Source organism: Eretmochelys imbricata, chromosome 14, assembly GCF_965152235.1.
Source record: "Eretmochelys imbricata isolate rEreImb1 chromosome 14, rEreImb1.hap1, whole genome shotgun sequence".
NCBI lineage: Eukaryota > Metazoa > Chordata > Testudines > Cheloniidae > Eretmochelys > Eretmochelys imbricata.
Window position 1 is genome coordinate 13,717,433 of NC_135585.1, and position 27,271 is coordinate 13,744,703.

At 53.0% G+C, this 27,271-nt stretch overlaps 1 protein-coding gene across 1 annotated transcript; it reads right to left on the reverse strand.

Annotated features, from left to right (window-relative positions):
• Positions 1-9,028: 9,028 nt before the first annotated feature.
• RSAD1 (radical S-adenosyl methionine domain containing 1) lies at positions 9,029-18,360 on the reverse strand. Its single transcript, XM_077834155.1, has 9 exons — positions 18,229-18,360; positions 15,693-15,826; positions 15,063-15,267; positions 14,423-14,788; positions 13,826-13,889; positions 13,383-13,530; positions 12,692-12,746; positions 11,096-11,199; positions 9,029-11,023 (listed from the first exon to the last, which is right to left on the reverse strand). The coding sequence occupies exons 1-9, from the start codon at positions 18,358-18,360 to the stop codon at positions 10,915-10,917; spliced, it is 1,317 nt and encodes a 438-aa protein (XP_077690281.1). The 3' UTR covers positions 9,029-10,914.
• Positions 18,361-27,271: the final 8,911 nt, after the last annotated feature.

Here is a 27,271-nt window from a genome sequence, read left to right on the forward strand (position 1 = left end):
GTGCCCGTGCTTTGCCCCTATGTCCTTCAGCAGACACCAGCAATGCCTGCATCTTCCTCCTCCCCTGCCCTCCTGCCTCCATGGCTCCTCTGGGGCAACTCTACAGCTCCTCTCGCTGGTGCCTACAGCCCACTGGGGCTGTCTGCAGCGTTGTGATACCTTCCCTTCAGGGCAAATGCCTCTCAGCAAAGCAGCTTCCCCAACCCACACGAGGCTGAACCTCCCCTCAAAGTGGGTTACTGCAGTGATGGCAAAGCAGCACAAAATGGAGACGGGTCTGAACCAGCCCCAGTCACTGGGGAGATAGGGCCCACAGCCCTGGTGCCCGTCAATCTTCGCGTCCCCTTTGGCTCTGCAATAGTTCCACAGCCCCTAGACAGTCCATCCACGGTTTCTTCTGGGCCACAGAGGAACGTTCCAGTTCTTGGCAGCCCATCCACGCTCTCTCGTGCGCTCCAAAGGAGCATTCTGCTTGCTCCCATTTCAAAAGGAACTCCCCTCTTGCCTTCTTTGCCCTTCAAACAGGAAGCCAACGTCTAGTCACAGGAACTCCCAGCACAGAATGCTATGTCCCTGCTTGGCAAGCTCTATCTGCAGACACTTTCTTACCAGGGTTACACACATCCTTTCTTATAGCAGCAACATGATGCAGCCACCACTCTTCAGTTAGCTGAAACGCAGTCAATAGCATCCCCTCATGCCACACCTCAGCTATCGGAACTGTGACTACTACTCTGTGGTCTTAGGCCTACTATCACACATCTGAGGACAAGCTAAGAAACTAGAGAAAAAACCTGCAACACATCTTATTTCTATGGGACGGAGGGACAAAAAAAATGTCCAGGGTGGGGGCAGTCCACCTCATGTCCCCCCCTTAGCTATGGGGCTGGATCCCCAACATGCAATGCTTTTTGCTTTCTTCAAGACGATGCAATGCATGCTGGGACTTATCCTTTCTGTGGGCTGCCCTCCCAAAGCCTGCCCCTCCCCCCCACATTAAAGATGGGGCATTGTATTCTGGGACCTGTCCTCTCCCTGGTTTTAAAGTGCTGCTTGGCTCATAACTGATCATTCCATGCTGAGATCTTCCAGAACTGTGGGATGCACAGCACCCTCCATAATAAAGTGCCACCTGGCTCACATGGAAGCACTGCATGCTTGGCCCAGTAATTTCCCTGGGCCCGACCCTATATTTAAAGATGAGGGCTATCAGAACAGCAGATTGCATAATTCCTGTGAGCTGGATTTGACTCACCTCTTCTTAATAGAAGCATAGTTCTTCACCATACAATTAGATGTAGATCTTTTGTGCCTATTTTCATCCATTTTGGGCCATGCTTTAGCTCCAAATTTACCTCTCCTCAATCCACGATAACAAGGTGCTCTTAGTGCTTTATGTTAAGAGATAACAAATATTGATTTTTCAAACCAAGGTGTCATAAAAATAAAGGGAAGGGTAACCACCTTTCTGTATATAGTGCTATAAAATCCCTCCTGGCCAGAGGCAAAACCCTTTCACCTGTAAAGGGTTAAGAAGCTAAGATAACCTTGCTGGCACCTTACCAAAATGACCAATGAGGAGACAAGATACTTTCAAATCAGGTGGGGGGGGGGGGGGAGAGGACAAAGGGTTCGTCTGTCTGTGTGATGCTTTTGCTGGGAACAGATCAGGAATGCAGTCTCAGAACTTCCATTAGTTAGTAAGGAATCTAGCTAGAAATGCGTTAGATTTCCTTTTGTTTAATGGCTGGTGAAATAAGCTGTGCTGGATGGAATGTATATTCCTGTTTTTGTGTCTTTTTATAACTTAAGGTTTTGCCTAGAGGGATTCTCTATATTTTGAATCTGATTACCCTGTAAGGTATTTACCATCCTGATTTTACAGAGGTGATTCTTTTACCTTTTCTTTAATTAAAATTCTTCTTTTAAGAACCTGATTGCTTTTTCATTGTTCTTAAGATCCAAGGGTTTGGGTCTGTGTTCACCTGTACAAATTGGTGAGGATTTTTATCAAGCCTTCCCCAGGAAAGGGGGTGTAGGGCTGGGGGGGGATATTTTGGGGGAAGACATCTCCAAGTGGGCTCTTTCCCTGTTCTTTGTTTAACACGCTTGGTGGTGGCAGCATACGGTTCAAGGACAAGGCAAAGTTTGTAGCTTGGGGAAGTTTTTAACCTAAGCTGGTAAAAATAAGCTTAGGGGGTCTTTCATGCAGCTCCCCACATCTGTACCTTAGAGTTCAGAGTGGGGAAGGAACCTTGACACAAGGTGATATCAAACTTTACACAAATTAAATGAACGGCACATTGTTTCTTTTCCTGCTTCCTCGTCTGCTATTTATTGATGTGCCTTTTTAATATTTCCACCTTCTTCATTGTACATTTTAAAGGCCTGGGTCACAGATTTGGCTTTTGAGAGCTTTGCATTCATTATACCTTACTTCCAGCACCATTTGGTGACCAAAAACATAATTGCTTTAGTTTGTCTCATCACAGTGTCTTGCAACGTGGTGCTTTCCAACATTGAGCAACAGATTTAAGATAAAGCAATATGATTACAGCAAATTCTTGGGAGGTATTGATCTTGTGTTCTGGGGTTCTCTGACTAATTAATTTGGCAATGAGCATCCCATCAATAGGCATAATTTCTGACAAATTAAAGGAGAATACAAAGCCCAATCCTGTAAAGTGTTGAACACTACAGTCTCCCCAATTCCCACTGAAGTCAACAACACAAGCTGCTTAGCAACCCACAGGAGCCAGGCCTTAGTTCATAAAACCTTTCCTGTTGGAAAACTTGTCTTCACCACAGCAGGTTTTGACACTGTCACCTCATGTTAATTTCATTTGCGAGGATGTGAGTAATAAAGAGGCGTTCCTAGACTGAATGCCTTCAGGATATTTGGATCTTCTGCTTCTCCTCAAAGAATTCCCAGTTCTGATGCAAATGGACACACTGTCTGGCTACTTGGCTGATGAGCATGAACAGAAGACCAGATACTTGATATTCTCAAAATGGTGGGTGCAAAACCCTGCCTCATGACAACAGCTCAAGAAGATGACTGGAGGAAGTGTCCCCTTCTGAATATTTGTTTGCAATTTATTGCATGAAACAGAGCTGCTGGTGTGGATTACTCCACCTTCCAAAAAGCAGGGAATGCTGCCAGAGATCAATGCAAAATGCCTTTGCACGCATTTCTGTGCTACCAGGTCATGGCCAAAGCAAGTTACAACAGGAAGCTTGCTGCTCATTCCAAAGATATTTGTTTTCAGCCCAAGGCACCTAAACTGCCCAAAGAGGAGCTACGTTGGCAGCTTGCTGGAAGCCCAAGGGCCGACCAATGAATCAGATGGCATCGACCCTCCTTTATAATTTAGCGGTCCAGCCAAGAGTGATTACAGGTCACAGTATGCACCATGTGCTTGTCAGACAGAAGGATCCTCTCACCTGCCCTGCTCAGGATCATCATGACAGACAGATATCGTAAAAGATTCTCCAGGCAGGTACATTCCTCTGGCTCATGGGCCCATCCCTGTTTTGCTCCTGGCACAGCCATGTGATCAGACAGGGCATGCGGATGTAGAGCAAACACCTGGAGGAAAAGAGCAGGCTGAGGCTTAGGCTCAGTGATGAGCACAGCGTGGTTGTGATGGACCTTGTAAAAAGAAAAGGAGTACTTGTGGCACCTTAGAGAGTAACCAATTTATTTGAGCATGAGCTTTCGTGAGCTACAGCTCACTTCATCGGATGCATACCGTGGAAACTGCAGCAGACTTTATATACACACAGAGATCATGAAACAATACCTCCTCCCACTCCACTGTCCTGCTGGTAATAGCTTATCTAAAGTGATCATCAAGTTGGGCCATTTCCAGCACAAATCCAGGTTTTCTCACCCTCCACCCCCCCACACACAAACTCACTCTCCTGCTGGAAATAGCCCATCCAAAGTGACAACTCTCTACACAATGTGCATGATAATCAAGTTGGGCCATTTCCTACACAAATCCAGGTTATCTCACCCCCTCCAAAAATCACACACACAAACTCACTCTCCTGCTGGTAATAGCTCATCCAAAGTGACCACTCTCCCTACAATGTGCATGATAATCAAGATGGGCCATTTCCAGCACAAATCCAGGTTTTCTCACCCCCCCACCCCTATACACACACAAACTCACTCTCCTGCTGGTAATAGCTCATCCAAAGTGACCACTCTCCCTACAATGTGCATGGTAATCAAGGTGGGCCATGTCCAGCACAAATCCAGGCTTTCTCACCCCCCCCCCCCTTTTGTGTGACCTTGTGTGACTGATCTGCTTGGTCAGGTGAAGCGGTCTACATCTGAGAAGGATGGGACAAATGTGGCATGTATGCCTTCCAGTAGGTACCGATGCTACTTTCTGCTCAGTTCAAAATTTCCTAAGGTAACAGCTGTAGTGCACCAGTTACAGCCCTTGAGTGAAACTAGGAAAGTCTTCAGGGGATTCACACCTCTCAGTGCCATCACTACCTCCCACTTATATGTGCAAATTCTGGCCTTGCGTCTCCCTACCCCCAGAGCTTCACGTCAAAGGCACTGAGCACTGCAGAATTATTTCTCTGCAGCCCAGGCTCAGGAAGAGTCCATGTTACCTCTTCAAAAATGTCCAGTAACAAATCTTCAGCAACTAGCCCAAATGGGGATTTCCTGGATTAGGCTAAAAAGGGAATGCAAAGATTTATAGTAGGGAAACAGAAGCAAGTTCTCCTATATTTACCTTAGAAACTTCCTACTGGCTCAGGCTAGAGGCTTTTCAGCTCAAGGCACCTTGGTTTATGTAGCGTTGGAAGGCCTGGGGTGACATGAGTTTGGGTGGCGTTGTCTTAGTCCCAGATATGCACGGTGGGTTGGGAAACCACGTCCCCTGATGCTCCCTCCCTTGAAAAGAGTTGGGGCTGACGGACTCAGATTTTTTTACTCTTTCTAGCAAAGCTCCCACCCTTTAATTCCGGCACACGTCACCCTCTACCGTCACCTTGGTTGTTCCCAGAATCACACAGAGCACATACTGAAGGGCAAATTCAAGGATTGCTCTTATCAGCACTGATGGAAGCTTGCCAGCCGCGAGTGCATTCCTTACCACTTCACAGAGCAGTGCATAGGTAACTGGCCCCTTTGCCTAAAGCAAAGACCAAATGGCATCCAGCAGGCTGATAATGAGGGGAACGTGTCAGAGACTATTAGCATGAGTCATTGCTTCTTAGGCTCAGTGAGACTGACTCAGGGAAGGCTTCCTCATGTATTTCGCCTGGGTGGCAAACTCCTCAGCACTTCAGGAAACACCCGTGGGGATTCATTCTAATCAGTGGAAGTGGGTGAAATTACTAGTTCAACCTGTTAGGCCAATAATTAATGACAATCAAGGTGTCAATGAGGAATAATTGGCCCCTTGCACCTCATCACCTCACTGCATTCCTTTCAGGTGTCTTACTTCCCCTTCCTTAGTGAGACTGTGCTAATGCTATGTGCTTCCACTGCACCTGTCAGTTGGGGATCTCAAGGCACTTTGGGTATTATCCCCATTGTACAGCTGGTGAAACTGAGGCACACCATGGTTAAGTGTCTTACTCAAGGTCAAGCAATGCATCAGTGACAATGTCTGGAGCAGAACTCAGCTCTCTTGGTTTCCAGTTTCCTTCTCTGCCAAGCAGATGATGCCGCCTCCCATAACAACAACTGTAATGATTGGAAACATGTTTGATTGTGAATTTCGTTAAAAGACTTTAAAAATAATGGGCCTGAGTCTGCCCTCATGTCACCTTCTTCTTCTTCTGTGCCATCTCCATTACTGGAGATTTGCAACAATGGTAGTCCATTCTGTACGGTCCTCTTCTACCCTCTTTGTGGATGAGCAGTCCTTTTGATCCACCCAGGATATCATCTCACCACCCAAAAACTTCTTCTTCTGCCTCATGTTCTGCCATCCACTTTCCCTTCCAGTGCCCATAAACATGCACGGCCACTTGAACCTCTTAAAATATGCCCTGCAAATCAAATCTTTCTTTTAATAAGATCTCTGACTAGCGTTTGCGGAGTTCCAGTCATCTTCAATACTTTTTCATTGTTTACAGTCTATCTGTGATAGTCTGAGAATTCTATAACACGATAATGTGAAGGACTGTAGTTTCTTTATTATCGATTGTTTGAATATCCATATTTCACAGCCGTAATTTAACACAGACCAAACGTAAGTTTTTAAGAGCTGGAATTTAGTCTTCATATTTATGTCCCTTCTCATCAGATGTTTATTCTTCTGCAGTATCTGCTCTCACTTACTCTGGTGTAAATCAGGAATAACTCCAAATCAGTGGTATATACTGGGATGAGTGAGAACAGCATCAGACTCAAGGCATGCTTTTGTTTCTCGTCTGCCAACAAAGGGCTCTTTTGCCCGTTTCAATCCTGATCTACAACCCACTGACATTGATGAGTCTTTCTATTGTCTTCTTTGGGCTTTGGATCAGGCCCTGAATGTGGATGAGAATAGTTACTGGGTAACAGGAATTTTCTGTGCCCATAGTATAGTAGATCTGAATGTGAGTATATTGATATTGGCTATGATGGATTTTCACAAAAACAATACTAGCAATCCATACAGTGTGCTTTCCTCAAAGGGACACTGTTCAAATATTGTGTACTGATTTTAGTACTCTTTTGCATACAGTTTCTTTCCAAAGGCTCAACATTTCTTTCCCTACCAATTTTGGACCCATCTGGACTCATTTACACCCATTAAACTCAAGAGGATGGTGGAGGTGTAATTTAAGCACAATATTTGTCTAGCTGCATTTGGCAAACTTTGTTCCCATTTCTCCCACCCATACTCCTAATGGAGGGGAGGTGAACTTGCCTGATTTTGGTAATGTCCTTATTTGTTCATTAGCATAATCAATTACATCAACAGCCTTGGAAATCACCAGGAAGAACATTATTTTCTCTGGATCCCACCGCCATTGTAGGGCTAAATATTAACTAAGTCAATTCTCTGCCACAGCATGGTGAGGGTTGATCTAGCCTTACGATAAAATCCCTAGCCAACTGATTGTTCTTTTAAAAAAGCCTTTCTGACTCCTACAGAATCCATTCAGAGGTGCCATACACCAGCTGATCAGCAGATGTGAAAAATGGCATTGGGTTTCCAAATCAGTCAAAGGGAGTCCAACTGACAAGACCAACAGGCCATGCAGATTTCTTACACTACCCTTGTCTACACTACCCGCCGGATTGGCGGGCAGCAATCAATCCAGCGGCAGTTGATTTATTGCGTCTACTCTAGACGTGATAAATCAACCGCTGAGCACTCTCCCGTCGACTCTGGTACTCCACTGGAGTGAGAGGCGCAGGGGGAGTCGACGGGGCAGCGTCAGCCATCGACTTACCGCAGTGAAGACACCACAGTAAGTAGATCTAAGTACGTCGACTTCAGCTACGTTATTCACGTAGCTAAAGTTGCGTAACTTAGATCGATGCCCCCCTCTAGGCCTTATGGGGAAGGGAGTTTAACTTTGCCTAACTCACATGTGCGGGAGACTCCTCAGCAAAAGCCACAGATGGCAGCAAGTGGAATTTCCTATTAATTATTCACTTCCTATCTCCCACCCTTTATCTGTCACATCCATTTAGCTTATAAATTCTTCGAGGCAGGGTCCATCTCTTACTCTGTGTCTAGACAGCATCTAGCATATTGGGGCTCTGATGCCAGGCATGGCCTCTAAGTACTTGCATAATAAAAACAAATACATAATAATAAATTCCTTATTTCTGCAGGATCACTCAGAATTTTACTTTCTAGGCTATGTCCACACTACGCACCTTTTAGCAACACAGCAGTGCTGCTACAGCTGTGCTGCTAAAAGGCGCGCAGCGTAGCTGGTGTTCGTCGGCGGGAGAGAGCTCTCCCGCCAACAAAAAACTTCCACCTCCAATGAGCAGCGGTAGCTTTGTCGGCAGGAGAGCTGTCCCGCCGACAAAGCGCTATTCAAACTGGCGCTTTTCCTCAGTAAAACTTTTGTCGTTCGGGGTGTGTTTTTTTCACAGCCCTGAACGACAAAAGTTTTACTGACGGAAGTCCCGTGTAGACAAAGCCTTAGTCACTATGAGCTAAAAATAGCAGTGGAGGATGGGAAAAGGCAAAACAAAAAAACATCTGAAACATAGACCTAGAATTTGCAATGCAAAATAATTACAGCTGTTCTGGCACATGGCTTATTCATAATCCCTGACACAGGACAGGCCCTCAGCTTGTATGGATGCAGAGAAATTTTCCCCATCCATTATAACGATGAAGGTGTCAGGCAAACTTTGGACCTAAATTTCTTTAGTATCTTTAATAACACCCATAATAAACCTAAATATAGTTCATGCAACCACAGATCTAGGACAGAGCCCCAGGATTTAATATGATTTTGGAACCGCTGAATACACAACATTGTTGATACTGTAGCAATCTTGTCTTTGGGCCAGAAGGTCATTCATAATGTTCCACAGCCACACACGGACTTCTCCTTCCCAAGGCTGACTGTAGCCCTACACTGCAGAATGAAAGGGGCACTAAATTCAAGCTGTATAAGCTATTAGAAGTTAAAATGACGATCCCTTCTACCCATCTCTGGTGGCACAGAATGATCACATTTAACCTGAGCCTCTCAGCTTTCACATCCTCTCTATCGAAAGCAGGTTCTGTGATCCAGGACTATGTATGAGCTATTGCTCATTGCAGACTGGTGCTTTTGCCCACAGAGTTGCTGCCCAGCCGGTATGGAATTGATTCCATTATAAAGCACTCAAAGAACCCTTGTTTGGTCTGGTCTGGTCTGTAGGGTAATATGCTTTTCTGTTGACCTCTTCATCTTCCAGGAGTTCATGACAAATTGCAAATAAAATCAAGTTAATATTTTAAAATGATTATTCTCTATTTGAACTGCCGCCAGGTCTTGAAAACTGCATGAGTAATCTATCACGGGATCCAAATATTGATCTTACAGCTAAACTACAATTACCAGACTAAGTCAGAGACAAACTATTACAGGCTGGTTTATTAAAAACAAAACTTCTTACTTGTGACTGTAGCAATCAGAACACCCGAGTAGATCAGCAAGCTTACCTGAGCTCTTCACTTTGCATTCACCAGAGACCAGAAGGAATGTCTCAACAGCTGCACAGCTCTTCACCAAAGCTAGGCATAATATAATGGGCCTAAATCTGATCCAAGATATGTGGTACTCACCTCTGTGTCTCCTCCGCACGGGGAATGCAAGGACCACAATGAAGCACAAGTTTCTGTACAGTAATATGTGCATTTGCTTTGGTTTAAAAGGGAAGCAATGTCTGGGCTGGACACTGTCCTGCAGCCTGGACTAGAGCACTAGACTAAGACTCAGCAGACTCAGATTCTATTCCTGGCTCTGCCACTGACCTGCTGTGTGACCTCTGGTTCCCCTCCCACTTTTTGTCTGTCTGGTCTGTTTAGACTGTAAGCTCTTCAGGGCAGGCACTGTCTCTTATTATGTGTATGTACAGCATCTGGCACAACAGAGCCTTGACCCTGATGCGGGCCTTTAGGTGCTACTGTCATATGAATTGCCGTCTAAAGACAATTACACCTTTGTTCCATTCAGCAGTGAGGCCAAGGGCTGAGAGGGCCACTGAAGACAAACTCTCTTCTTAGCACGAAGTCAGGGCTATGGCGTATTAGTGGGGTGGGGTAGGAGAGCCTTGGCCTGCCAATGTCTATGCTGTAACCGTTCAGTGGGCAAAAAGCACTTCATTCCCCAGCACTGTCCCGGCGGCACTGAATTCCCTCCAGAAGTGAATTGATACCCCCAGGCGCCACTGCACCTGGGAGAAAATGGGGCTCAATAATGTATTATTCTGGGCTGCATATTCTGCACCTTCCAGCTTTCTGGTGGGGGGGATGTGTGTCTCTGTGACATCGCCTCTGCTTGTGGTTCCGTTATCCACGACAGGCAGGGAAAGATAGAGTTAAACCCTGGGGTGCCCTGCTTTTGCACTGAGGGGCAGCTGCTGAGACCAGCAAGCTACTCTGCAGAGTCCAAGGAAAGGCAAAGAGAATAACCAGCAGCATTTGCAAGGGAGCCCTTAGCTCACCTGTCCATCTTACCAGCGTAAAAGGTCAAAAGTGCTACAGAGCTAAACCAGGGGGACAGGGAGCAAGCTGCACCCACATGCTTTATTAGTGGGCATGAGACGGAGGGCTTCCGAAAACTCGGCCAGAGTGAGAGGTAGCTCTAGCCGGTCCCGGTCGCCCACGCTGGCCGTGGGGAGTTCAGTCCAGAGCACGCTGCAAGCGTCGGGCAGGAAATGACCTGCTCGCCCTTCCTCGGGGTTTGACATTGCAGTATTTTCGCTTCACTCCTTATCTCCATCTGCTGGAGGGAGATTGTATCACATGCTGACTGCAGAGAAGAGACTGGTTTCAGAGTAGCAGCCGTGTTAGAAGAGACTGACTTTCCTCACTGAAGTAAGGGAACTGAAGTCACTGAAACCCACACTATTATGTATCTTTCCATTCAATCTAAAATTAAAATGCTTTTACCCTATTTTCTGCAGTAGCCACTGAGCAAATATGGTGCACATAAAAAACAAACAAACCAGCTTCCTCTCTGCTATAAGCAAATGCAAATTGCATTGATTTACTCCAAGCCTGGATTTGGCCCTAGTCCTGGATTTTGCAAACTGAGGGCTCCAAAGTGACTTCAGCCAAGAGCCAAGTTATTCCTTAGGATCAGCCTCCCCTGCTGCAATGCTTTCCAGACTGGATGCAAGATCTGTCTGTCTTCGGGTCCCCTGTCCATCCAGGACTGCTGGAATTTGCTGGGAAAGGCTGCTGCTTCCTGGTTGAGAACTGTCTAGCTTCAGGTCCGATGGGCTGTTCTGTCTTCCCAGGACTTCTGGAGCTGGTTGAGGAGGGTCAGCAGCAGAGAGTCCAGCACTGCCAAACCTTTCCAAGAGCACCTGAGCCCCCTGGGAAAAAAGCAGGACATGGATCATCCCCCCCATCAAAGAACAGGGCTCTTCCCCCACCACAGTCCTTACCTATTGTCCAAAAGCAGCAAGCCCTGATCCTCCAGCTCTTTCACTTCCTCTGAGGTTCCAAACACGTCCCACAGGCTCAGGCTGGTGGCAAACTGCAGCCAGTGCTGATGGGGGAGAGACTCCTTGTAAATACTGACTTGACAGAGTTTACTGGGGCTTCGATCTTTTATTTTGTGGGGTTAGTTTCACCTGCCTAGTAACAGATTCCACACAAAGCTCTAGAGGGAAGGGTGTGAGCCTCTTGGAGAGGCCTAGCCTTTCTCAGGGCTGCCTGCCTTTCTGCATCTGCAGTGCTCCTGCAAAAATAGCACTCACCTGGCTTTGCACCCTTAATTTAGATGGTTCAATCCCTGACTGTGCCTGATGCTGCGGTGATGGGGGCAGTGTGAAAGTCCTGATCCCGCAGAGAGAAATCAGGTGCTCAGCTGCCTAACGGTCAAGATTTGCATCTCCAGCTGAGGGTGCCAGAAGCGCAGGTGCAGTTTCTATGGGTGCCCATTAAAAAAGGGGGTTGAACAGAAGCCCCTTGAAATCTCTGGCTGTGGCATGCAGTCCAAGGAGCCGTTCGCATGGCCCAGTGGGTAATACCCCTGACTAGCCAACAGAGACTGAACTCCTCTCTCACCCCTAAGAGTCAGGGCTAAAGGGTGGGAGAACCTGTCCACCATGTCCAATCACCGCACGGTCAGCATCTAGTATTGGTAAATGCACTTACAATCGAACCTCAGAGTCATGAACCCCTCTGGAATGGAGGTTGCTCATAACTCTGAAATGTCCATAACCCGGAACAAAACGTTCTGGTGGATCTTTCAAAAGTTTACAACCGAGCATTGACTTCAGACAGCTCTGAAACGTCATTACCCAGAAAAGAAATGCTGCTTTCCCTTATTTTTTTTAGCCGTTTATGTTTAAACACAGCACTGTGCCGTTTTTGGTCTCTGCTGTTGCCTGACTGCGTACTTCCGTTTCCAACTGCGGTGTGTGGTTGACTGGTCAGTTCATAACTCCGGTGTTGATAACTTCTACTGTACTTTGCATACTGTGCCCAGCAATGTGTGATCCAAATATGAGATTGGACTATCAAAGGTGCCACAAACAATCAAATCCTGTCCTACCACGTGTGACTGGGACCTGTATCCTGACTGTAAAGGTTTGGGGGATTACTGAATTCACCGTTTGGACTTGATGACCTTGGGCCGAACTTTCAAAGGCATTTAGGCACTTAGTGGGATTTTCAAAAGCTACCCGTGCCTAACTCCCTTTGATTTCAAATGCCTATCTGCATCTCTAAGCACCTAAATACCTTTAAACATTTGCCCCTTGGGGCTTTCAACCCATAGCAGCTGTACTGGGCCAGGGGCTGACATCTTGGCAATTCAGACTAAGGGAATCCCTGTGAGAGTTCCAGAGCTGCTCAGAATCCCAGCAGAGAACAGAGCACTCCTTGCCGAGCCAGTCCACACACAGCACTTGACCAGAGCTCTCCTTGGAAATGGTTCCTCTTGCTGGCCCTGTCCAGAGCCAGCTGCGAAAGCCACGCTCTGAGAGTTCAAACCCTCGCAGGACAGGCTGCTACAACCGAGAGCCAGCTCTCACCTGGTGTGTGATTCCTATGTCCATGCGGAGCCCCAGGACCAAAACCTCCTCCAACCTACAACACAAAGAGCGATGCTGGAGGGCTGTGGGGTCACCAGGGGGCTCCCGAAGGTGGTCCTGCATCTGGGGCTGAAGGTGCAAGGAAGGCAAAGGGGAGCACCTGAGTGCAAGTGGGAAAAGGTTGCCCACATTGTTCTCCTTCAAGGGCCTGAGACTGCAGCCCTGCTGGCAAAGCTCCCATCATCTTTCATAGTTTAGCCTGCAGGAGAATGGCAGGATCGGGCTCCCGCTCGGTTAGAAGCATAGCGTTTAAGGCCAGAAGGGAGCACCAGATCATCTAGCCTGACCTCCTGCATGTCACAGGCCACCACCAGCCCCCATCCCCCGCACACTAAGCCCAACAACCAAAACTAGCCCAAAGTCTCACAGTCCATAGGAGACTCAATATGTGCTACAGGCAGAGTAAGGGCAGGACCGAGGGGCATCAATGCTCGAGGCCCTGAAAAGGCAGGGAAGTGATGGTGAGACATAGCCACACAGTCCTGGCAAGTGACCCGCACCCAGGTTATTTTATCTCAGTAGCTTGCAGGAAAGGCCACATGCACCAAGACGCTGAGGAGGAGGAGGAGGAGGAGGAGGAGTCAGACACCACCTGGGGTGAGCCGACTGTTGGCCCTGCCCCAATACTCACACCTCCAGCTGGCTCAGCACAGTCTGTTTCCGGGTCCCGTGTCCGCAGGCAAGCACCTCCTTCATCCAGCTGTCCGGCTCCAGGGTCTGTATTCTGGCTTCCCGAAGGCTCTCGCCATGTGCTCGCGGCACAAACCTCCCATGAGCTCCTAGGATAATGACAAGCATTTCTGCAGCATCCCTTCCCTCCTGGAGTTCATCACCCCCAGAGCAGCAATGGCCCTTGGGTCAAAGCCATGGGGTTGATTGGGGGGCGAGAGGTGGTGCCTTGCAAGGGTCAGTCATCGCTCAGGGCCCTGCAACAGTGCCCTGGGAGGATGAGCTTCCTCACAGCAGCTCCTTGTAGAGGTCAACTGGACCCCAGCGGAGAGGCTGCTTTGTAGCTCTATACACAGCCCCATCTGGTGAGATCCCGTGTGCCTCTTACTTTCCCAGGGAACTCACCTGGCCCGACCCCTATGTACTGGCTGCCTTGCCAATAGGACAGGTTGTGGGTACTGAGCGCCCCCTGCAGGAGAAAATGACACACCATAAGCCAGGAAAAGGAATCAAATCTCTTTGGACCCATTCCTGCAAGATGCTCAAGGCTTCTGGCATGGTGACTCCCTATTGGACTCAATGGGTCTGGTAGGCGCTCAGCACCTAGCAGGATCAGGCCCATCATGTGGGGTTCTGGGTTTATCTTTCTCACAGTGTGCAGAGTAAGCAGGGCTTCCTCTTTCAGTGCTGGGCTTCCCATCTCTCTCCTGGGCTGAAAAGACCCAGTCCAGCTTCCTTGCCCACCCCAGCTCCCTGCTGAGAGGGAATCTCAGCAAGCATTGCTAGCAGAGGGCATGCTCAGTGCTCGTCCCCACTCCCAACATCCAGAGAGAGTTCCCCTGGACCTGCATCTGCTCCCCCACATCTCGCCCCGGAACACGTCCCCTGCTTGGGGAGCTCAGATCCTCTCACCAGTTGCATTCTGAATTATTTGGGTTTATTCTCCCCCCGCTTAGATCTGGGACACACTGCAAAAGGGACAGGCCAAGGGGAGGGACTCACATTCCTGGCAAAATTGGAGACCTCATACTGCCGGAATCCCACGTCCCGCAGCATCTCCCGGGCAGATTCATACATCTCTGCCACCACCTCCTGCTTGGGCACGGGCAGAGAGCCCCGCTGGACCTGCTTGAAGAGGGAGGTGCCCCTCTCCAGCGTCAGCTGGTACAGAGACACGTGGTCATCACACAGCTGAAGCAGCTCTTCTAACCCCCTGGCCCATGAGGAAACACTCTGGCAGGGGAGGCCAAAGATGAGGTCAACGGATGTGCGGCCGGGAAACAGCTTCTTTGCCTCTTCCAAGGTCCCCAGAGCCTCATCAGCCGTGTGGTTCCTCCCAAGGAGCCTCAGCTCTGCATCATCCAGGGACTGCAGAGAACAAGAATGATCGGCGGAGAGGTGCTTTAGGCTGCTTTAGAGAGGTTTTGAGGGAGGGAGCACGGGGAAGCCCCAGAGAGGGATGAGAAGGGCACGTGAGGAGACAGCGAGAGGGAGAAAGAGAGTGAAGGAGGGAGCGAGATAGAGCAGGACCCTGTGGGAGAAGGTAGAGAGAGTGTCCCTGAGAGAAGAGCATGGGGACGGGGGGGGGGGGGACGGGGGGCTGTGCCTGAGGATGAGAAGGGTAAATCCCCTGCTTTCTCACCTGGATGCCAATGGAGAGGCGATTGACTCCCGACGCCCGGAATCCCGCCAGCCGCGAGGCAGTTGCTGAGGTGGGATTGGCTTCCAGAGTGACCTCGGCGTCCGCCGCCAAGTGGGCACAGCGGGAGACGGTCTCCAGGACAGCAGCGATGGTGAGCGGGCTGGCCAGGCTTGGGGTGCCCCCGCCGAAGAACACCGAGCTGATCCTGCCGAGCGGAGGGGAGAGAGGCCTGGAGTCTTACGGGGTGAATGGGCTGCTGTGCAGGCTACCTCCAGACTCACTGCCGCAGAGGAATCCTCCTCCCATGCCCCAGGGGACACCTGCTTTCAGGCAGGACGTCCCCTCCCTCGGACCTCAATAGACCCTTACCGCAAAGCCCCAGCTTCAGTTCCTGCCCCAGCAGGAAAGGGAAACAGTGTCAAAGGAGCCACGCCCAGCCCCCCAGCCGCTCTGGGTCGGGTGCAAAGCTAAAGGTCAGCACAGCCTTTGTGGAATACAGCAGGGCGGATTTAACCACCTCTGCCTCCCACATGCCGCTTTCCCTGGCTGCTGTTGTAAAGCCACAAAGAACTACATTACCTCCCCTTCCCCCAACCGCCACTCTCTCCCCTTTCCTGCTGAAGGACCCACCTCTGGACTTGGCTGAGCCGGATCAGGGTCTGGGCTTCCCGAGAGAGACAGCTCCTCACGGACTCCTCGTCTAGGCCCCGGGGGATGTACGTGTTGAAGTTGCAGTAGCTGCAGCGTTTCTGGCAGTACGGCCACTAAGAGACACGGGGACCAGGATTCGTAGACTCGAAGGCCAGAAGGGACCACTGTGATCATCTAGTCTGACCTCCCGTGACACTAGTCACAGGGCTTCCCTTAATTCATTCCTGTTTCTATTATGAATATGGTTACAGTGGAACCTCACAGTTACGAACCCCTCGGGAATGGAGGCTGTTCATAACTCCGAACAAAACGTTCTGGTGGTTCTTTCAAAAGCTTACAGCTGAACACTGACTTCAGACAGCTTCGAAACTTCACTATGCAGAAGAAAAATGCTGCTTTCCCTTTCTTTTTTTAGTAGGTCACATTTAACACAGCACTGTGCTGTGCTGGCTTTTGTTTGTTTGTGCTGCTGCCTGATTGCACATGTCCAGTTCCAAATGAGGGGTGTGGCTGACTGGGGTCGAGGGTTGCCAAGTTTCTGGCTGCAGAAAACCCGAACACCCTTGCCCTGCCCCCTGCCCTGAGGCTCCGTCCCTGCCCCTTCTCCAAGGCCCTGCCCACTCACTCTGTCCCCTGCTCTCTCCATCACTCGCTCTCCCCCATCCTTGCTCACTTGCTCATTTTCACTGGGCTGGGGCAGGAGGTTGGGGTGCGGAAGGGGGCTCAGGGCTGGGGCAAGGGGTTGTGGGGGCGGGCTCTGGGAAGGACTTTGGGTGCGGGAGGGGCTCAGGGCTGGGGCAGCAGAATGGGGCGCTGGAGGGGGTGCGGGGTACAGGCTCCAAGCAGCGCTTATCTCAGGCGGCTCCCAGAAGCAGCGGCATGTCCCCCCTCCGGCAGCATGTCCCGTCCGCAGGCACCACCCCCGCAGCTCCCAGTGGCCATGGTTCCCAGCTAATGGGAGCTGCGGAGTTGGTGCTTGGGGCGGGGGCAGCACATGGAGCTCCCGGGCCGCCCCTGCACCTAGGAGCCGGAGGGGGACATGCCGCTGCTTCCAGGAGCCACGTGGAGCCAGGGAGCCTGCCTGGCCCTGCTGTGCCACTGACCGGACTTTTAATGGCCTGATCAGCAGTGCTGACCGGAGCCACCAGGGTCCCTTTTTGACCGGGCATTCCGGTCGAAAATTGGATGCCTGGCAACCCTACTGGGCTCATAACTCTGGTGCTCATAACTCTGAGGTTCTACTGTATTATGGTAGTGCCCAGGGACCAGCCAAGATCAGGCCCCACCGGGAGCAAGAGGAGAACTTCTGGAAAAACACCCCATCTTGATTTAAAAGTATCCAGTGATGGAGAAACCACGTGTGGTACATTGTTCCAACGGTTAACTACCCTCACTGCCTTATTTCTAGTCTGAATTTGTCTAGCTTCGACTGCCAGCTATTGGACCAAGGCCATAGATTATATTGGAGACCTCACTCAAATCCAGGGGAAGTTACCTTCCCAGTAAAGATGGCACCATCTTACATTTAGTACAGGTTTCAGAGTAACAGCCGTGTTAGTCTGTCTTTGCAAAAAGAAAAGGAGGACTTGTGGCACCTTAGAGACTAACCAATTTATTTGAGCATGAGCTTTCGTGAGCTACAGCATCCGATGAAGTGAGCTGTAGCTCAGGAAAGCTCATGCTCAAATAAATTGGTTAGTCTCTAAGGTGCCACAAGTACTCCTTTTCTTTTTACATTTAGTACAGAAGTTCAGACCCAGAGGTTCACACAGGCCAAAGCCTTGTCCTGACTCAGGATACGTCTACATTGCAACCGCGAGGTGTAATTCCCAGCTCGGGTTAGCGGACCTCCAGCTAGCACTTAAAAATAGCCAGGTGAGGGTGTAGGCAGGGGCGGCTTGGTCTAGCCACCTGGGCACCTGCCCCAGGATCTCGGCTTGCAGGGGGGCGGCGAGCTGAGCCTGCACCTGCTATTCTAGCCCCAACTTGACCGACGTTAGCACACGGACACCTGAGCTGGGCACGACCCCTGCCGCTGCCCTACAGCCGGCCCCCCGGGGGCTTGTGGGGTGCCCGGGCGCCCTCACGCGCTCCTCCTCCCACCTTCCAGAACGCGGGGGCGGCCGAGGCGGCGCAGCTCGCCCCGCCGGCGGCACAGCCCGCCCCGCCGGCTGCACGGGGCGCGGGTGACCCAGCGGCGCGCCCGGACTCCGGCCCAGGAGGCCAAACGACACCGAGCAGGGGGGGATCCCAGGACGCGGGCTGGGGCGCCCAGCCCTTCCCTAGGGTGATCGGCCGCATTCAGAGGGGCCATCCCTCGCCCCCGCCCTGGGCCTCAGCTCCCGTCCGCACGCAGCCCGCCGCGCCCAAGGCCGCAGGGAGCCCCCCGCTCCTACGGGGCACCGGCCGGGGGCGCCCACACGGGCACAGGCTGCACGGGCACGCGCGTCCGCACGGGACCCGGCCCGGGGCGGGCGCATTGGGGGCGCGCGCACGTGGCCCGGCCCGCACTCACGTGCACGTAGAGGGCCGCCTGGAGCGGCTCCGCGCGGGGCGGCTGCCGCGCCCGGTGCTGCCGCGCCGCTCGGAGGCTGCGCAGAGCCGCGGCCAGCCGGGCCCGAGGGTGCCGCCAGCCCGGCGCCGCCATGAGCTGCCCCGCCCCGCGCCGCCGGTCACGGGGAGGGACCGGCCGGGCAGCCGGCTCCGCAGCGCGTGTGGCCGGGACCCCTGCTGGGCTTCCCCGCCGCGGAGCCCCCGCCCCCAGTGCCGCCTCTCAGGCTGCTTCTTCCCCCCGTCCCCGTCAGCCCTCACCAGCCCCTCCTGCTCCTACCGCCCCTCCCGACCTCAGCCCCCCCGTGTCCCCCTGTTCCTACCCCCCAGCTCCCCCTTCGTCCCCCCCGCTCCTACTGCCCCCCCCGCTCTCAGCCCCCCCGTGTCCCCCTGTTCCTACCCCCCAGTTCCCCCTTCGTCCCCCCCGCTCCTACCGCCCCTCCCGATCTCAGCCCCCCCCGTGTCCCCCTGTTCCTACCCCCCAGTTCCCCCTTCGTCCCCCCCAGCTCCCCCTTCGTCCCCCCCGCTCCTACCGCCCCTCCCGATCTCAGCCCCCCCCGTGTCCCCCTGTTCCTACCCCCCAGCTCCCCCTTCGTCCCCCCCGCTCCTACTGCCCCCTCCTGTTCTCAGCCCCCCCGTGTCCCCCTGTTCCTCCCCCCCAGTTCCCCCTTCGTTCCCCCCAGTTCCCCCTTCGTCCCCCCCGCTCCTACCGCCCCTCCCGATCTCAGCCCCCCCCGTGTCCCCCTGTTCCTACCCCCCAGCTCCCCCTTCGTCCCCCCCAGCTCCCCCTTCGTCCCCCCCGCTCCTACCGCCCCTCCCGATCTCAGCCCCCCCCGTGTCCCCCTGTTCCTACCCCCCAGCTCTCCCTTCGTCCCCCCGCTCCTACTGCCCCCTCCTGATCTCAGCCCCCCGTGTCCCCCTGTTCCTACCCCCCAGCTCTCCCTTCGTCCCCCCGCTCCTACCGCCCCCTCCTGCTCTCAGCCCCCCCGTGTCCCCCTGTTCCTACCCCCCAGCTCTCCCTTCGTCCCCCCGCTCCTACTGCCCCCTCCTGATCTCAGCCCCCCGTGTCCCCCTGTTCCTACCCACCGGCTCCCCCTTCGTCCCCCTGCTCCTACTGCCCCCTCCTGATCTCATCCCCCCCCGTGTCCCCCTGTTCCTACCCCCCAGTTCCACTTCGTCCCCCCCAGCTCCCCCTTCGTCCCCCCCGCTCCTACCGCCCCTCCCGATCTCAGCCCCCCCGTGTCCCCCTGTTCCTACCCCCCAGCTCCCCCTTCGTCCCCCCCACTCCTACCGCCCCCTCCTGCTCTCAGCCCCCCCGTGTCCCCCTGTTCCTACCCCCCAGCTCCCCCTTCGTCCCCCCGCTCCTACTGCCCCCTCCTGATCTCAGCCCCCCCCGTATCCCCCTGTTCCTACCCCAGCTCCCCCTTCGTCCCCCCCGCTCCTACTGCCCCCTCCTGCTCTCAGCCCCCCCCGTGTCCCCCTGTTCCTGCCCCCCAGTTCCCCCTTCGTCCCCCCCAGCTCCCCCTTCGTCCCCCCCGCTCCTACCGCCCCTCCCGATCTCAGCCCCCCCCGTGTCCCCCTGTTCCTACCCCCCAGCTCCCCCTTCGTCCCCCCCGCTCCTACCGCCCCTCCCGATCTCAGCCCCCCCGTGTCCCCCTGTTCCTACCCCCCAGCTCCCCCTTCGTCCCCCCCGCTCCTACCGCCCCCTCCTGCTCTCAGCCCCCCCGTGTCCCCCTGTTCCTACCCCCCAGCTCCCCCTTCGTCCCCCCGCTCCTACTGCCCCCTCTTGATCTCAGCCCCCCGTGTCCCCCTGTTCCTACCCCCCAGCTTCCCTTTTGTCCCCCTGCTCCTACCACCCCCTCCTGATCTCAGGCCCCCCGTGTTCCCCTGTTCCTACCCCCCAGCTCCCCCTTGGTCCCCCCCGCTCCTACCGCCCCCTCCCCATCTCAGCCCTCACCAGCCCCCCCCGTCCCCCTGTTCCTACCCCCCAGCTCGCCCTTCGTCCCCCTGCTCCTACCCCCCACCTCCCCCTTCGTCCCCCTGCTCCTACCGCCCCTCCCGATCTCAGCCCTCACCAGCCCCCCCGCATCCCCCTGTTCCTACCCCCCAGCTCCCGCTTCGACCCCCTGCTCCTACCGCCCCTCCTGATCTCAGCCCCCTGTATCCCCGTTAGTACCCCCCAGTTCCCCCTTCGTCCCCCCGCTCCTACCGCCCCCTCCCCATCTCAGCCCTCACCAGCCCCCCCGTCCCCCTGTTCATATCCCCCAGCTCCCCCACCAGTCCCCACTTGGTCCCCCTGCAACCCGAACCAGCCACCTCTTCCTTCCCCCGTCCCTATCCCCTGCTGCCCCCAACGCCACTTCCTACCCCTGTTCCTACCCCCTGCTTCCCACCCCCCTGATCTCAGCCCTAACCAGCCACCCCTTCATCCCCCTGTTCCTAACCCATAGCTCCCCACACCACCACTTCCTTCTCTCTGTTCCTGCCCCCCCAGCCACCCCTTCCTCCCCCCGTTCTTATCTCATGGCTCCCCCATTCCCTACCAACCCTTTCACCCCATTCCCACCCCCACTCCATCTTAACCTGAGCCACACATGCCCTCCCCGTTTCTACCCGCATTCTTGTAGCCTTCCCCACTTACACACAGTATAAACGGACAAATAACTGAGAGAGCCTTTTTGCAGCGTGAAGGTTGAGGCCGGTTGGGAAGCAGGAGAGCTGGGTGCTGGGGTGAGCTTTAGAAGGGGGCTTTGGGATAGAATTAAGTCCCAATCTCTGTAACAACCCCGCTGGAGGTGTCCGTTCCCACACGCTCTGTGTGCGGCACACGTTCTGTTGAACAGCCGCACACAAGGGCAGCAGGCTGGTAGTTGGTATTGTATGGTGCCATGTGCCCATCATTCCGTGTGTGACATTGGCCAGGGTGTGATAAAGTTCCTGATTGAAAACACACAGCTCAGCCTAGAGAAGGCAGCTCCGTTGTGTCCGGGGCACGTGGGATGGACTTTCCACTCTCATGTTTTTCAGGCAACGCTCACTTCCACAACATTCAGTACTAAAAACCAAGCCGTTTCATTAACAATAAGTGTTTCCAGGTATAACTAAATGACTGGAACGTTCCCAAGGGGATATTGTGTCTCATTAATTTATACCCTCTAGGCCTGGACTTTCTAGTCAGGAAACCATCAAATAATCTGGTACTTATAAAGTATGTACGCAGGCCCTATCCTGCAAACACGCCCGTGAGTAGCTTAATTACCCGGGCAACTTTCCCTCCTGGCAGCAGCGAGTCAATGAGTGCATTTTTCAAGCCCTGTTGGGAGGCCTGGCTGGTCACGTCCTTTTCTTTAACTCCTCAGGTGGTATTCCTCTGATATGCACAGTGTGTTTAATTAGTAATACTTACCTCTGAGTCCGTGCCCTTCAACCACTGTTTTCAAAGTATTTCCCCAATTTACAGATGGGGAAACTGAGGCACAGGGGCGGGGAATGACTTGTGTGAGGTCAAAGCGTGTCTCTCTTACCAACAGAAGTTGGTCCAATAAAAGATACTGCCTCACCCACGTTGTCTCGCTAATATCCTGGGACCAACATGGTCACAACACCGCTGTACAGCTTTTATCCAGTGCTTTTCATCGGTAGATCTCAAAGCACTTTACAAAGGAGGTCAGTACCATTATCCGTATGGGGAAACTGGGGCACGGGCAGGTGACGTGACTTGCCCAAGGTTACCTCAGTGGGCCCGTGGCAGAGCCAGGAACAGAATCGAGATCTCGTATGTCCCAGTCAGTGTGCTGTCCATTAGGCCACACTGCCCCCCCCCCACAGCAATGCTAAGCCCAGGGAGCTTGTTCCATCTGTTCTCCAAAGATCACAGTAGCTTCCAGCTGCAGTTCGAGGCGGTGGCGTGGAGCTATATAACTCGCTATGGTCTGGGTCCTGCCTGGTTCCTCAGAGGCTCTTTGCCATGGCTGGGATCTGCTGGGCTGCTTTGGCCAACAGCACCGGGGGTGACAGAGCCTGATATTCTTGACTGTCAGGGCCGGGGGCAAAGCTCAGCTATTTACTCAGAATGTTGCCTGTTGCAGGGGGCTGCCTAGGAGAACGAAGGCAGTGCTGGGGGACCCGGGTTTGTGTAGACCGCGTACAGAGCTTTTTGTCACGGGCGCACTTTGATAAATCTATAACTAATGTTAAAAGGCCAATCCTACCAGGCCCGCCGCTAATTCCCACAGCCAAACAGCAGGTGGCGCATCTGTAGTAACCGGCTAAACTAATGACATCTAATTATGCACTAGTGAAGAGGGAGAGAGGGGCCTGCCTTGCTGAACTCTTAATTCCCATCTCTAGGGGGGTTTCTCAGCACTTTCTTTTGGGCTCACACGTCTCCTGCTTGGCTTTGGGCCAAAGGTGAAGTTGGAAGGTCTCACCTGCCAGGAAAGCGCATTAATATCTGTCAGGTGTGCACAGCAAAGTGAGGGCAGCAGTTGCTACTTTTGGTGCCCAGAGCAAGGAGCTGGAGCATCCTTTGTGAGGAGCTGGGGGGGAAGTCGTGGCAGCACCTGTGTTGTCCTGGGTTTCATTTGCCAGTGAAGTCTCTTTTCCTTCTGGTTTCAAGCGAATTTAGCACTGGAGCCGCTCCAGCTTGTCAGCAGTAAGAACAAGGTACATTTATCCCGGGTCTTCCAGCTCGGTGGATCCTAGCTCCAGCTTGTCAGCAGTAAGAACAAGGTACATTTATCCCAGGTCTTTCAGCTCAGTGGATCCCAGCTCCGGCTTGTCAGCAGTAAGAACAAGGTACATTTATCCCCGGTCTTTCAGCTCAGTGGATCCCAAAGTGCTTTACAAGCGTATGAACCACTCCACCCACCATTGAAAAGCCTCTCTCCGCAGGCAGCTGCATTAACAGAGCCCTTCAGCATCATACAGCTGTCTTGGGCAGGAAATGAAGAACAGGGTAGCCGGCCAAAATAGCAGAGGGAGTTGGCTCGGGCAGAAGGAAAGATCCCAAACCTAGATACTGGAGCGAATCCCCTCTCTCTTACTTAAAGTGCCATGTGATCTTTAACGCCCACAGGCTATATGAATACAGGCTAGTAGCTCCTTTTTACATTTCATTTGAAAGATGGCACCAGCTGCAGCATCCCACTGCTGCAGCCCATGCTGGGAAACTGGTTTAGTGTTGTCTGAGAGAGACCAGCACCACCAGCCAAGTTGCCAACGCCAGTTCCTGCAGCAGCCTGGTCTTACTAATCGTGTTTATTGTGAAGGTGCCTACGGGCCAGCTAAGCTATTGTGCTAGGCACTGTACAGGGTACTAGCCAGTCCCTGCCCCAATGAGCTCACAATTAAAGAGACCAGACAGACACAGAGGGAGAGGTAGCACATACAAGCAAAATGACCAATGGGATGGCAGCAAACGTGTTAGGGCCACAATTTTTTGTTCCTTTGTTTTTGGTGCGGTTAGTCTGGAGGAAACGAGCTAAATGGAAAGAAAAGAGAAGAGTGAGGGTAGGGGTGGAGAAGGGTTGAGGGGCAGGTGTGTAATAAAGCAGAGGGGAAGAGACCGGGGGGGGTGGGGAACGGTTGGAGAAATTGGCAGAGAAAAGTCCAGTGGAAAGGTCTCTGAATGTTGGAAGGTCCCTCCTTGCTCTGGCTCATTCTGCAGCTGCTCATAGGGGAGGCTGGGGCCTGGCTGGCTCCTCCCTGCAGTTTTTCCAAGGCCAAGTGGGGAGGGAGGTATCACATGGGTCCTAATGCCCCCAGAGTACGTGTGAGTCTCCCCTGAAGAGTTCCAGGGACGCTGGGGTGAAGGGTGGCCCCATCTGGGCCCTATTTGACCCCATTTCCAGTGCAGCAGGTCCCTACTCTGGCTGGTTCTGGCTTCTACAATCCCTCTCATCCCAGAGCTGACCAGAACCAAACATTCTTTGCTGATGCAAGTTGATGAAAGCAAGGCTGAGGTCCTCTCTCCCCTGAACTCATGCACATAGCACAGACAATAGCAATGAAGGCTTCCCCCAGTTACTCTGTCAAGGTTCACACCCTTCTTGTGGGAGAAGATAAGTCACTCAGTGCCTATTCATTCCTAGGCCTCTTTGCTAGCGCAGCCAACAAAGGTAGCAAACGTAATAGCGATTTTAGTGATGTGCCACTTCTTCCATTGGATTTCACCTGGGCCCACCTGCTCACGTTGTAGGAAAACAGACAGACGTCATCTAGTAATGCATTTTGGCCACTGCTGATCTTGGTTGCATGCCCAGGAGTGAAAGCAAGTCTTCTAGCTCGTGCAATCGTGCAGAAAAGCCCCGTGCGTTGGAATAGTAGGTGGGACGCTACTGGGGTACCAGGTCTCGTTCCTGAACCCTTAGGAAACTTACCAGCCTTCGGGTTTGTTGTTCCTGCTCTTCCCACCTCGCCCCATAGCTAGGGCAGCAGCATAGCCTTTGCTATGGCTGAGATTCCACCAGTGCCACGGCCTGCAGCCCAACCTATCCTGCCACTTCTAAAAGCTATGTCCCCAGCTTGTGCCTGTCCACGTTGCTGAGTCCGCCCAAGAGAGCGGCTGCACGTTCATCTGTGCTGCAAGGCCGATCAGGCCGTTGGGCAACACTCGTGCTGCTGGACCAGGGCCAGAAGGCAAGGCTTTCCCAGCAGAAGCCTCTTCCGGTCCTGGTTTCTAGAGACACGCAAAGGATGAAATTCCAGTCTTTCAGTCCATGGGATTCTGTGCTGTGTCCTGCCCAGTGCCTGAGGGTCAGGGGATTAGGAGGAAGGTGTCTCAGTGACAGAGCGTGATGCTGGAAGGTGTTAATGGCAGCCATCAAGCTAGTCTTTTATTTATAAACATCACAGACATGGTTAAAGCTGATGGGGGCATCAACCAGCTACTCTCAGGCTAAATGGGAGGAGCAATTAAGCCCCTGGCTGGGGTGAGATAGCGGGAGACAATTGAAGCTGTTGCAAGACAATTGGCTGCACTATGAAGCTTGAAGAAAAGGCGTACTTGTGGTACCTTAGAGACTAGACTTAGAGACTAACCTATTTATTTGAGCATAAGCTTTCGTGAGCTACAGCTCACTTCATCGGATGCATACTGTGGAAAGTACAGAAGACGTTTTTATACACACAAACCATGAAAAAATGGGTGATTATCACTACAAAAGGTTTTCTCTCCCCCTCCCCCCTCTCCTGCTGGTAATAGCTTATGTAAAGTGATCACTCTCCTTACAATGACAGGTTTCAGAGTAACAGCCGTGTTAGTCTGTATTCGCAAAAAGAAAAGGAGGACTTGTGGCACCTTAGAGACTAACCAATTTATTTGAGCATAAGCTTTCGTAGCTCATGCTCAAATAAATTGGTTAGTCTCTAAGGTGCCACAAGTCCTCCTTTTCTCCTTACAATGGGGCTAAGAGTGTCCTGAGGGATTTCCCTGGGACTGGGTGCAAAGGCAGGAGCCAAGATGCATGTGTGTCGAGGAAAAACCCAGCAGAAAGGGAGAGAGAAAGGCATGAGAGAGCTGCGAGGGACAGAGCTCCTTGGGCACAGGACTGGCTGGAGGGGCAGACTGAAACTGAGAGCAAGAAAACTGCCCGCTGTTGTTTGTGCCCACTGTGCTCAGGCAAATAGGGCTCTGGGCACCTTCTTGGGACATTACCAACATTGCACCAGAAATACTGGCTTTGTATCATCCATGTCTCCTAATGGAAACCAGCTGGCAAGGCTTGGATATGGGCTAATCGCATGGGCCGGAGTGGCAAGAGCAGATCCTGTTTGCTGGAGGAGAAGGGAGTGGGATGGGCAGACACACACAACCCCCCCCCCGCCCCCCCGTCTATAAAGGAGTCGTGCACTGGAACCCCCAGCTCGTGTGTGCATTCAGCTCCAACGGCAGGGCTGGGGCAGGGGTTAAGAGACATGAATTCAGGCCGTGCCATCTCTCGGGCACTTGTGCATTCTTAAGCACTGTCTAGCAGCCTTGGTGTTCGCACTCACACCACCAGCAGGATCGGTGCCCTGCACTGCCCCGGCTCCTCGGGGGCTCCGGGAAGCGCCTCTGGAGATACGTAGGGCTGGCGTGCGTGGCGCTGGAGGTGGCTCTTGTCAGTGTAGACAGCTGCGGCCTTTGTTCGCTGAGGCACTCACCTGGGCAGCTGGCCAGGGCAGAGGGAGCCTGGGACTTTGCAGGTGGCCGGTGAGTTCCCGACCCATCTTCCCCAGGGCGGGCTCTGGCTGAAGGGCTATGGGAGGCAGGGACAGAGACGGGTTTGTCAGAGCAGCCGCTAGCGAGAGTTGTTGGCCGCACTCCGAGAGGCCACCAAAACATTTGTTGTGAGAACCCCCGCCTCAGCTCCTGTTGTGCCGTGCCTATCCCAACCCTTCCTTTGGCAAGGGCCGGCCTCCCTACAGTCAGTTAACGGGGCATCACCTCTTCCTCCATCTCCTTTCCCTCGCCCCCATTTCCACCAGCACCCACTGGTAACGCTTCCATCAGGCAGTGGAGTGTCAGACTGGTGCTGATCCAGGGTGTGCTGCTGATCCCTTTAGCTCACCTCCCACTCCTCACCATCCAGCGGGGTAGCCCTAGGGGGACCAGACGTCCCGATACTGGGGCTTTGTCTTACAGATGCAACTATACCCCTCCCCATGAAAAAAAAAGGGGTCCCAAATTTTAACACTTGCTATCTGGTCACCCGAGGTACCCCCAGCCCCTGACCCCTGCTCCACTAGTCACTGAGTATCTCTGCCTCTGCCCTCAGTTGCACCCAGGACATCTCACCCTGACTCAAGGGAGCCTGGCGTCAGGAAGTTTCCCAGTCCCCAAGGCAGCAGTGTCATATCCTTCCCTCAGCGTCAGCTCAAGTAATTGTGCGGTTGGTTTTCGAGCTTGTTCTATTAACAGCTCTGGCGAAATTAATTATTTCTGCAGGGGAGTGGGGCGGGGGGAACCCTTGAAAAAGAGAAGTTGCAGCAGGATCAGATCTGGACGCCATTCAGCCTGTCTGTGA

Excerpts from the sequence above, each read along its gene's own strand:
- RSAD1 (XM_077834155.1), bottom strand. The coding sequence starts at position 18,360 with ATGGCGGCGCCGGGCTGGCGGCACCCTCGGGCCCGGCTGGCCGCGGCT. Across the intron at positions 15,827-18,228 it reads AGGCGGCCCTCTACGTGCAC|TGGCCGTACTGCCAGAAACG; the intron begins GTGAGTGCGGGC and ends CGTGTCTCTTAG. Across the intron at positions 14,789-15,062 it reads GCCTCTCCATTGGCATCCAG|TCCCTGGATGATGCAGAGCT; the intron begins GTGAGAAAGCAG and ends TGTTCTCTGCAG.